The sequence below is a fragment of the Carcharhinus amblyrhynchos genome, chromosome 14 (assembly GCF_965287045.1).
Source record: "Carcharhinus amblyrhynchos chromosome 14, sCarAmb.v2.hapA, whole genome shotgun sequence".
NCBI classification, from domain to species: domain Eukaryota; kingdom Metazoa; phylum Chordata; class Chondrichthyes; order Carcharhiniformes; family Carcharhinidae; genus Carcharhinus; species Carcharhinus amblyrhynchos.
In genome coordinates, this window is record NC_137337.1 from 24,040,510 (window position 1) to 24,053,279 (window position 12,770).

Below are 12,770 nucleotides of genomic sequence, written 5' to 3' on the forward strand. Positions count from 1 at the left end.
GAGCTTAACATTAGCATACTGACAACAACCACGATTGATGCATACTCTTGCAACTAATAGAATTTAGTAATGAAACATATGCACACAATATCTGAGTATACCATCAGTAAATTCTTAAATTATTAGTATTTTATTTATATTTTACTATCATTGTAAGTTATAAGAGAGAATTCAAAAGTATAACCTCTTAAATTTTGGGCTGTTGCCTCAATTAAGGAAAATCAAAGAAAAATGATGGCATTGTTACAAAATTCACATATTGGAATAAGCAGTGATTCTCTATAAGCAGCGTCACCGAGATGATTCACATACAAATTGAAGAAATTTTTGGCAGATTTCCACAGTGTGATGGCAAGACTCGTGAGTCGCCTCATTAAATACCTTCTCAATATCTATATACACTATACGTAACATATTTCCTTTATCTACACAATTTCATCGTAATTTCATTGCAGTGTTAATGTAAGCCTTATTTGTGACTAATAAATTAACTTTTCATCATCTGTTTTCCAATAAATCTTTTTACAATGATAAGAAATTGTTTGCAGATACCTGTTGCTCCTGGAAAGTCCTGGCTGTCCATAGCCACTGGAAGAGACCTTCTGCTGAAGAATCTGTCTATTGGTCAAATGAAGTTGAGGCTTTTGTCTCGGTAAAATTGTCTCAATGTGGTTGTGGTTTAAATAAAGCACCTTCATAATAATAAAAAGAAAATTTATTTTACAATGTCAGACTTCAATTCTGTTACTATATATATTGTTGCTTCCAGATGGTCTAGGAAATACACAGGATACAATCAGATTGGCTGGTGGATCTCTAGTCCCAGCAGCACCAGATGAAAGCAGTGGCCATTGTTGGAGTGACAAGCAGTCCTGAGGAAGAATTGAAATTGTCTTTTGGACTTAGGTAACTCTGGGTATTTTGGGTGGGCAAAGTAGTGAGGAAGATGGGCTGGGGGTTTCGGATTAAAGAAACTGGAGTGGTGGGGGCAAGGAACCAGGGACAAAGAGAGCACTATCTTGGAAGGAACCCCTTTCCTGCCTGCCAGCAGTCCATGTAGCAATAGCTTCCAGGCTATTCACCATGCTCCCACCTTGATGACAGAATGCAAAATTGTGGCAGTGGGGGTTTGGGGCTGAAATGGCAATTAGTTGTCCACTCAAGGGCTTCAGTAGCCCTCAAAATGGGCAGCCTATCTTGCACCTTACCTGGCCCCCATAATATGAGGGACAGGTGGGGGAGTGGGTAGAAAGGTGACTTAGTTTTAAGGTTTCACAGGGATCTCTGGGCATGTCAAAGACTGTAAACGATAACTTAAAAAGAAAGCCCCTACGCCCTCCCCAAGATATTCAGGTTGACTTTTTGCCAGTAGCCACAAAGTCAAAATTCCAGAGACTCACTACACAATGCCATTGCCATTCCATCAGTGTCATATCCTCAAGCCTAGATGTATAGGTCACTGAATTGGTAAACCACAAACCTCTGGGATTCCAGGTTTGAACCTCATCATGATGGATGGTGAAATTTGAATTTGAATTCTGAAATAAACCTGCCACTCCACAGACTATATTTACTGCCCAGTATATGAAATCCTGGTAATCCTAGGACTGAACAGGCTGATGGAAGAAATACACCTTTGGTACTGAATGAACTGCAGTATGGAATGATCAATGTTACATTATAAATACATTAGTATGATTAAAGGACGTCTATTTCAGGACTATGAATTTTGGGGCAGTGCTTATTTACCATTGAAATACTGTATCAATGTATTCTAATTTATGTGCAATGTGAACTATCCAATGTAGTTGTAATAAAGATAATTAAACACATAAGGAATAATCCATGGACTTTATATATTTCTGTTTATAGACATGGATAGTGAAGAAGAGTCTGATTGGGCTATATGTTGTTGACATCACGACTATGATTTATAATTTACCACCATATTTTGGGAGAAAATGGTAGTTATCTTTAAGTAACTACAAAAAAAACTCACTTTGACATGAGGGAGATAGACAAGACCACTGAAGGATGTAAGATTATTGTGTTCCAAGTTGATTCTTTGTAAACGTCCAAATTTCTCTGCAGGTCCAAGATCTACAGATCTGATAAGTATAAAAAAAACTTTAAATAGCAGTACTTATGTTATAACTAAGGTCACTGATGTTACATTTTAGTTTTTCCAATAGAGTCATTGTATTTCTTGCTAATTACATAGAATGTTTCAAATAACGCAGAAATGGGTCATTTTTATCCAGTTGATCCATGTTGGTGTTTATGTCACAGATGAGCAATTTTCCTAATCTCATGTCCATCTTGTTTCCATATTCCTTTATTCCCTTTTCTTTCAACCACCTATATAACCTATTCTTTAATGTTGACTTGGTCTCTGCTCAAATCCAGTGGTACATTCCACAGCCTCACATACTCAGAAATATTTCTCCAGCTCTCTGCCCTACTTCTCTGTGCATTCTATGCCTCTTGACATAAAGTACATTATTCCATTAGCTATTTTAACAACTTCATCCACTTGAGATGCTGCTTTTAAGCCTTATTAAACCAGTACTCCAAATCCTTCTGCACTTTTGTGTAAATACGTAAAGAAACAGATAATGATCCAGATCACGCAGAACACAAGACAAATGGTGGTAAAGAGGCTACAGTAATCCAACCTAGACTTGGACATAATAATTTACTGAGCAAATGAGCTATTATTATTACATTTATCATTTTATTACATTCAGTGTATGATCAGTATGAATGAGTGCATTTATGTTAAAAACCCCAAGGTATCTATCATATGATTAGAAAAAGCTTGGTTACTTAAGAAATACTATCAAATCATATTTTTGAACATGCATTTTCAACAATGCAGGTATCCATACATAGGGTGAAAAAATACATTTCTTTGGTTTCACAAAGATAATAGAAAACAAGCAAGTTCACATGAGTGTTTTAGTAACAGGAAGAGGTGGAGTGATGCAGTGATTCTAGGATCATGAAAAGAAGCAAAGGGCTGTTGTGTAAATAGAAGGACTATAGGTAGTTTGGAGCTCAGGAAAAAGTAATATGAGATCTAAGCTAGAAATATAGAAACAAGAAGTAGGAGTAGGCCATTCAAGCTTGCTCTGCCATTCATTTTGATCATGGCTGATCATCAAATTCATAACCTGATCCTCCCTTCCTCTCACATCCCTTGATCCCGTTAGCCCAAGAGCTATATTTAATTTCTTTCTAATAGAAGCAATGTACCCTCCCTTTGTTGTTATGTGTGGCCTACTAAATTAAGTGCCTAGCACCTTTACATTTCTTTTTCCATGGCTGCACATGGCCAACACCTTCAAGGGCACGACTTGTGCCCAACCTATGTGGTAACTTCAGGGTTGCTGCAGCCTAGCCCATAGAGGGAACTGTTTCAGAGCCCTACTGTAGCAAATCTAGTGTTGCACCATGGCCTAAATGCAATACATTGACAATTTTTACCACTGATTGCCACTATTGACCCACTACCTGTTTTCAGCTTCCTGATGGTAATAGCATGTAACAGTGTCTAGGAACCAACTCCATCAAGATCCTTGGTGTGACACCTGAAAATCTGGGTGCTCTCACAACAGCTGTTTCAGGCATGTCTCAATTGTCCATGACATTTTCTGGTGATGATCAACCAAGGTACACCTCCCTTTAAGGGGTGCAGGCTATCTTTAAATAGCATCATAGGCATGTAATTTTCAGATGCAAATTAGGCAGGTTATCACCAGTGCAAGAGGTATTGGCAGTCTGCTGATTCAATGTAAATGAGATATAGGAATTAGTTGCTCTAATTAACAATGGCAATGTGTTCAGGTGCAGGCTGAATGTATGCAATGCCATTTATGGGTGCAAATCAGTGCCCACTCCACAAAACCTGATGCATCATTGCCTAGTGGCGAACTGAAACCTTACATTTCTGGGCACTACACCTGACAAAGGATATACTGGTACTGGAAGGAGTAGAGTGTAGATTTACCAGTATGATACCTGGACTTCAATGGTTAATTTGTAACATCCACTAAAAAAAGCAGAAACTAGGTTGCATTTCCTGGGATTTATAAGGTTAAGGGATGATTTGATTGAAGTCTTCAAGATATTAAAGGGAACAAACTGTTATGATATATTTAATTTGTTGCTGTTGTTAAACGAATAAGGTAGCTTAGGTGAAACTATTTCTAATAGTTGGTGAGTCTAGGTTTAGGAACATAGGAGAGGCATGGACCATTTGGCCCATCAAGCCTGCTTCACCATTCAATAAGATGATCTGGTTGTGGTCCCAACTCCACTTTCCTGTCTGTCCCCCATGACCCTTGACTACCCTGCCTAACAAACCCTATCTAACTCCACCCAGAATAAATTCAATAACCCAGTCTCCACTACTTTCTGGGAAGAGAATTCCACACATGGGGGCATAACAAAAAAGTGTAGAACCTGACTTTTCAGGAATGAAAATAAGAAACACAAAGGGTGATCAAAATTTGGAATGGAGTTTTGCAACAGCAATAGTTTTAAAATTATCAATTGATTGGAGATGGGTGAAAGTGTATCAGAGTAAGGTCATACATCGGCCATGATCTAAGTACAGGCTTGAGTGGGGAAATGGTCAAACTGCTGTTACATTCCTATTAAAGCAGCTTAATGGATTCATGGGGTTCTCCTAGTTTTGTGGATAGTGTATAAATGAACACTATCATAGGATGTGATTTCAGATATAAATCTGGTTAAAATCAGCAAATCTCACACGATCAAATTACTTCTAGCTCCTTAAATACAAATGTGTAATATTGCACTAACATTCCTCTAATATTTGACCTAGAGAAGAATCTGTTAAAGAGAGAGGATAGATGGTAAAGTTGCCATATTTCTAGATCACCATTGGCTATTCACCCCTTTGAGGAAAAACGCTGACTGGTGGTGATTTAACCTGAAAATCACCACATCTCAGGCAAGGGGCAAGGTCGAGAAGGCAGAACTTCATGGAATAACCTCAGCCGATATAGGAATTGCACCCCCACTGTTATCCTTGCCCTGCATCATGAACCAGCTATCCCACCAACTCAGCTAAATCCCCTTCTCATTGGGATTAGATAACCAATCATCTGCTTGGCTGGTACCATCCTTCCATGGCACCTTCTTCTTGTGGGTGCAAAGGCAACTGCTCCTGATGTCATTGCTGAGCTGCTAACTGTCCAACTGGCTGGCAAATCCTGGAGACAGGCAACCAATTAGTTGTCTACCACATGTAAAATGTAGCCCTGGTCTGAAAGAGTGCCAAAGTGGGTCTGTTGCACAACACCTGCCATTAGAATAATGGATGGAATTTTCGGCCACTTTCATGGCGTGCTGATGGCGGCTCAAATTTCCTACTGATAAATGTTGGGAAATCTAACTGCATGCATTAACAAGTAATGAATACTCTTTCAAACACACTTTGCCAGAATCACTTTTTCCTTCAACTTACACGTTATGCCACTAGAAAACTAGACTGGTCTGAAACACAGCCTGATATAAGTGATGTGCAGCTGTCCACATTCGCTTTCCTCGTCACACCAAGGTGAGTGCAACGTTCAAAGTCAACTTGCAACATTGCTGTTCCAGGATGACAACAATGCTGAAGTTAGTGTTACATCAGCCTGGTAGGGTGTTTGGCTGGATTCTTCACAGTGGATGCCTTGGGTAAGCAGTAAGGCAGCTCACGAAAGGTGCCATGGATGTGAAATAGAGCTGCTCAAGATGGGTGCCATCTTGAGTAGAGCTTACTGGAGAAGGCTGGAGAAAAATGGAGCGAGGTTTGAAGCTAGTCTTGAAGTAGAAATGCAGCACCACCACCTTGAGACCCTGAAGTAATAATACAATTTGATTTGATTTATTATTGTCACATGGATTAGTATACATTGAAAAGTATTGTTTCTTGCAGCTATAGACAAAACATGCCATACATAAGGAAGGAAAGGAGAGACAGCAGAATGTAGTGTTACAGTCATTGCCAGGGTGTAGAGAAAGATCAACTTAATGCGAGGTAGGTCTATTCAAAAGTCTAATGGCAGCAGGGAAGAAGCTGTTTTTGAGTCAGTTGGTATGTGTCCTCAAACTTCTGTATCTTTTTCCCAATGGACGAAGATATGAGACTATGCCCAGGGTGCATGCGGTCGTGTCAGTGGATGGACGCTGGTTTGAGTTATGGACTAGGCTTCATTCACAACCCTTTGTAACACACCTAATCAGCACGTCTTTTGGAGTGTGGGAATCTATTTCCAGGATAAAGAACTTCACAGCGTTGGCAGACATCTCTAGTTAACCTCCAATTAAAGGAGTTGTGGCTAAACCTTGATATATTCTTCATGTTCCTTAGGGCCATCTCCAGAACTTCCGACCACACGACTGGGCTGTGGAGGGTAACGTGAACAGTCGGGTGGATGTAATCTCAAGCCCATGAGGTGATGGTGGACAGAGGAAACAGTGCCATTCTCACCATATGGTTCAGTGAGCAGCTTGCCTATGCATAGTTAATGAGGTTTCATGCAGAAGATCGGGCATGGGAACTCAATTGACTGATCAGCAGAAAAGTCGCACCAATGTCGCCTGCCGCTATCTTCAGAATGGAAAATTCCACTCAACATTTTTAATGTGACATACAACAATGTTGTATGGAGTATAGCCTCTCCAACTGGCAAAAGGAAATTTAAAACTGCCAACCGTATCTTATAAACAAGTAAGTATATACAGTTGATACGATTTGTATTGTGGCAAATCTCCCACAGGTGACATCACTTTCGGCCTGATACAATTGAGAAAGTTCAAAACTTGATCCATGTAATGGCTTGAAAGAGAACTATAACATTCATAAATGAGAAATCTACCATGAGGAGGATTTCAGCTACACATGCATTGGAAAAAGCAATATTACTGGACTCAGCTAAAATATTCACACTATGTCAATATACATTACCTGACTGCTGAATCAGGCATTTCCAACTTTAAGATTTCTAAAAAGTTTGAATGTCCCAGTTTCTCTGTAACCACGTCAGCGGTGAGTCTACCACCAAAAACATCTTTTGCGTTTTCCGATTCTGCTGGTTCCTGCACACAAATACAAATTTGAGATTTTAAAGGGCCCCAACTGTATCCAGATGTGAATGAGCTTCAGATGTAAAATTCTGCTGCAAATAGATAGTTAATTTATAATTATGAAGATGAGTTACAGATCACTCAGGGAGTGTCTGGATTGCTGTAGCAGAATACACATATATAAATGTTGTTGTCTGTATCTATGCATTGTGAAGTTCGAGGATCCAATTCTCTTTCCATCACATGGCTGACCAGGAATCTGTCCAAATCTTATTGCCTATAGTTAATGTATGTTGAAAGGATATGTAGGTGGATAATCAACCGATCCTCCAAAGTTACAAACACACCTTCTTTAACCGTCAAGTCCTTAGGCAGGACTCAATCCCAGAATATTTGGGTTGGGAACAGGGGAACAGGTATTACTGATGTGTCACAAGGCCTCCACAATTTATTTGTTTATACACACACACGTGCACACATGAGCACACGGACACACAGTTGTTGACAACATTGACCATGGCTCCTATGGCTGTGTCTACATTCATGGTTTCACCCATTCTCACCACCAGCCTCCCAACCTCCAATCAGTTCAAATGCAAAATATTTCAAGAAAGTACTCAACCTCCAACATGCAAAGGGTTGTGCTTGTTGAGATGCAATTGGGATCCTATATAGGGAAGTATATAGAGGGGATTAAACATAGAAACATAGAAAGTAGAAGCAGGAATAGGCCATTCATCCTTTTGAGCTTGCCCAGCCATTCATTTTGATCATGGTGGAGTTCAGAAGAGTGAAGGATAACCTTATTCAAACATATAAGATCCTGAGGGGAGTTGACAGGGCGGACGTTTTCACTAGTGGGAGAGTCTTGAAAAAGGGGACGTAATTACAAGATAAAGGGCTGGTCATTTCAAACTGAGCTGCGTAAAAATTCCTTCCCACAACGGGTGGCGAACCTCTGGAAGTCTCTGCCCCAATGAGTGGTGGAAGATGGATCATTACAAGTATTTAAAGTGGAGGTGGATACTCTGCAGAGGGTAATGCACAGAGATGAACACAGATGACTGCAAATCTCTGCAGACAGGCTTGCATAAAGTCCCTGTGCAATATGAATAGGGAAAGTCACTTCTTAGCCACTGAGAGTAAAATCCGGGCCATTAATGTTAAATTATTGTAAAATCTAACATCACACTGAGTATAAGTTCTGTTTTTTGAGAATGTTATAAGAAAACCACTTGTGATATAGTAATGTTCTATATACTATGAAGTAGGGAAAGGGTTAATGAATTTAATGCATTTTGTATCTAGCATATACCACAAACATAACCCTTCCTCATGGCTGATCTCCTCAAGCTTATACTGCTCCTGGCATCAATGTAAATTATTTATTTATGTTTCCCTTACTTGTTCATGTCTTTCATTCTTTAACTTTCATTTCCATAAAGACAGATAGTCAAATGTGAATGTTATTTTGCACACATTGCAAACCTTACCCGTTTGTGCTAACTGAACATCGTTAAACAGCTGCAGCTGACAGATTGCGATACCGGCTTTTTCTCAGGATTCCTGCTGGGACAGCCACAACCGCCCAAGTAACTTCGATGGAGAAACTGCTGAAGCTGTCAAAGGGGCTGTGAATCGTGACAGTATCAATGCCTGCATCGTGATTGAAACTGCCAGACAGGCTGTGAGCCCTGGTTGAAGTCAGGGGTTGCATCCTGGCTGGAAGCAGAAATGTTGCGAGTCCTAACTGATTCCAGTGTTTGTGTCATGACTGATGCTGAGAATCATGATGTATAAATACCCACTTGTATTTGTGTTCAATGAGAAGCCTGGTAAACCACTGTTAGGGCCAGGCTTCTCCCAAAAGCTTTTGAAATAAAACTTACTGTATTTAACAGTCTCAGAGGTGTCTTTTATCTACAACACATTATAACTGACTTCTGGAATTTCTAAAAGCCAGGTGTATGGGAACCAAACAGTTTTTTGCTCACTGCCTCCTAAGCATGTGTCTGGGTGGCCATCTGTCCCAAATGCAGATGTACCGCATTTATCCTCCTTTCCTCCAAGGTCTTCAGTACACTCTTGGAAAACCTTGGGGCACGCATTTCCAGCCATTCTTCAGTGTTTTACAGCAGAGATTCAGATTGCAAAATACTCTAACCCCTTCTTGCAGCCACAGTGCATTTCCCCTTCAAGAGCTAGAAGCTGCCTTTTAAGTAACACCAGCCGGTCGCAACTTTGCTGATGCCTGCACCAGTGGACAGCGTAGGTAGGACTGGCTACATGTAGCAATCATATGACCAGCAGGCAGTTCAAATTAATCACGCTGCCTGAAACATAATGACTGGACACAGTTAATTGTGCAGCATGGATCCCCACATCCTTTTTCGGGTCTTATAAAAACATTCTTTATATTAGATCTGATGGCTCATTTTCCCACTTAGTTCCCAAAACATTTTCTAGAAACACAGTGCTGTCTGATCGTTTTCATCCAGATACTGAGTTTCTATCTGCATGTCTTGTTTTGTATTTGAGGGAAAATTAGTATTAATCTAAAACAATGCATTTGTCATTGTCAAGAAGTTGTGTATTTTTCATATTAATTGAACTAGTTATTCATCAATTAAAAGCATACAAGCTGAATTTCCATATTTTAGGAGCTATGAGGGTGTTTTTGTACTGCTAATTCTTTTATGAAAACATCCACTCCTTGTGTGGTACAGTTCCATGGATTCTATTCACCCTACATTACTTTGCAACTGTTCATATTCAGGTCGCGTCAGCAAAAATCAATAGACTATCTGACTGCAGAGATGTAACAGCCAGATCCAACCCTCTCTTCACCTAATGTGATTAGATAACTCATGCAGACTGGCAATCAAATCTGAGACCTTCTTGGGTTAATGTACCGCTTGACCGCTGAAAGTAACTGAATTATTTATTTGAAGCAGACCATATACAAAGGACACAGCAAAGACTTCCACACGTTACAACTACCGTGTGGCAACTGTCAGAGCTCAACTGCTATTCTCCAGCCACCACCCTTTAACCAATGTAATGTGAGCTTAGACTCACGCTCCACCTCCACTCTGCACTCTTGAGCTAGCGCTCAGCTGCCGTGTATCATACTGCACTGTATTGCACTATCACAGTTACTACTCTGGCCAGTCAAGACAGGCAGTTATATGAGTGATGTAGACTTGGACCATAATAAAAAAAAGTTTTATAGCAAGTGAGCATAAACTAACCACTATATTTCCATCAAAGGCTCTCAATGAAGGCAGGTGATAGATGACGAAGAGGCGATAATGTTCCTGTTTATAAACCACTGGGTTTCCATACAGGTCTAATATGACAAGATTCTCCATTCCCTAAAAACATAGAAGATTCATTAAAGAAAGCAAAGCATATTATAATTTAAAAGATCTAAAATAGTCTTCTACAAATATATAGCACTTTATGTTATGGAATGTCCCACAAAAGATAATGGTCAAAGCGGAAAAATAATGGCCCATAACTTTCATGGAGTGGCAATCTGCGGCAGATTGCTACTCTCTATAGACTTACCCTTGCTGTTATTGCACAACTCTGATGCGCCCAACCTTCCATACTCAGGCTAGAAGAGACAGGAACTGTTTGTGCAGTGCACAAGCAGCATCAGTGGAAAGTAACTAGGGCCCAGAGATAAGTCACGCCCCCTTCTTATGGCAGTGGCGAGGGTTAGAGCCGGAGGGGTTGGGATTAGGGGTCAGAGCCAGATGGGGTTATAGCGGGATGAGGGGTTGGGCCAGAACAAATGGGGGGTGTCAGAGCCAAAGTGTGGGGCCAGAACTAGTGGAAGAGTTGGACCAAGAGGGTGAGGGGGGGAGCGGTTTGGAGCTGGAGTGGGAGGCTGGAGCTGGAGGAGGGGTTAGGAGGGATGGGTTGAACTGGGAGGTGGATCAGAGCAGGAGGAGGAGGTGGGGGCAAAGTCAGACTGTGAGTAGGGAACAGAGCTGGATGGGAATTTGAAGCCAGAGTTTGGGGTCATGTGGTGTGTCCCCTGTGAGGCTGGGTCTGGGTGTTTAGATAGTTACTCAGATTTAGATAGATAGTCAGAAGGCAACTGTTTTCCTTCTAACTCTTTCAGAGTAATTATCAGGGTAAAACTGGCAGAGCCATCTGGTTAGCAATTTCAATTGCTTCTGTTGGATGGGTCCCAGCACAGCCCAATTGTCCAGAGGAAGTTAGTTCCTCTGGGGAATTGCTGGGTAAACTGTTATGTGGGAACTTCCTGGAAATATTTCCCAGCACATCATTGGGCTACACCCACCCCCCCATATGATGCTGGGAAAACTGGAAGTTACAGGCCAATAGCTTTTAGAAGTGCATAAATCATAGAATCTTAAAGCATAGAAAAGGGCCACTTGGCCAGTTGTGGCTTTTGGAAAGAGCTATCCAATTAGTTCCACTCCCCTACTCTTTCCCCATTATACTCCATTATTTTCCCTTAAGAATTCATCCAATTCCCATTTGAAAGTTATTATTAAATCTTCTTCCGTCACTCTTCCAGATTATAATAATCCACAGTATATTTCACCTCAAATTTCTGGCTCTTTTGCCAATTACCAAAAATCTGTGTCCTCTGTTTTCTGATCCTTCTGCTAGCATGAACATTTGCTCTTTACTTAATCTTTCAAATCCCTTTAGGATTTTGAGCACATCCATTAAAAGTCCCCTTACCCTTCTCTGCTCTAGAACAATCCTAGTTTATCTAGTATCTCCATGTAATTGAAGTCCCTCATCCCTGGCACCATTCTAGAAAATCTCCTCTGCACCCTCTCCAAAGCCGTGTGATAACACCTAGAAGCAGACACAATACACCAGTGATTTCTATAAAAGTTTAGATTTTAAAGCAACATCCTTGCTTTTGAACTCTATTTATAAATCCAAGGACTATTTATGTTTTTTTGAAGTGGTTCATTAACTTTTCCTGTCACTTTCAAAGATTTCTCAGTGTAAGTCCCTGGATCATTCTGTTCCTTGAACCATTTTTAAAAGTTTACCACTTAGTTTATATTGTCTCTCCTCATTCTTTCTTCCAAGATGCAGCATTTCACATTAAGGAAAATGTTCAAAGAGTAAGGAAAAAGAAGGGATTTTGGATTGAATGGATAGTTCTTTCAGAGAATGCAAATGTAGTGAAGAAATGAAAAACTTCTCTTTCGCAAATTGTCTATTAATGTACAAATTGTATTCACCTTTAAATGGTAGATCTCACAGTTATTATTTATGAGATTGTTTCCCAAGTACAGTTCGATTAGGGTGTATATTTTCTGCAAACTGCGTAGTGAACAAATTTTGTTGCTTTCTAGTGACAAGTAGTGGAGATGCGTTAACTTATCTAGACCAGAGCCTTCCAAATTTTTCAACTGATTTTTACCAAGATTCAATCGAGTCAACTTGGTCAGCTTTGAAATCCCTATTAAAATCAAAAATAAATACATAAATAAATAATGTTGCAGAGAGCAAAAAATAAACAATTTGCATTGATTCCAGTCCTTTCACATCCTAGAATTCCAGCCAAAAACTTACTTTTGAAATATAGTCATTGTTGCAATGTAGGCAAATACACCAATCAAGGTGCATGGAGTAACGCCTAATAAAAAGCCATCAAATAAATGACC

The 12,770-nt window shown here is 40.1% G+C and overlaps 1 protein-coding gene across 1 annotated transcript in view; it reads right to left on the minus strand.

Moving 5' to 3' along the window:
* lrrc9 (leucine rich repeat containing 9) overlaps positions 1 to 12,770 on the minus strand; it is a 152,667-nt gene that overhangs the window by 33,609 nt on the left and 106,288 nt on the right. Inside the window, exons 22-26 of the mRNA XM_080202432.1 lie at positions 12,345 to 12,565; positions 10,353 to 10,475; positions 6,983 to 7,113; positions 2,000 to 2,108; positions 553 to 692 (exon numbers count right to left, since the gene is read on the minus strand). Coding sequence (XP_080058558.1) covers positions 553 to 692; positions 2,000 to 2,108; positions 6,983 to 7,113; positions 10,353 to 10,475; positions 12,345 to 12,565 — 724 coding nt within the window. The remainder of the gene's footprint in view (positions 1 to 552; positions 693 to 1,999; positions 2,109 to 6,982; positions 7,114 to 10,352; positions 10,476 to 12,344; positions 12,566 to 12,770) is intronic.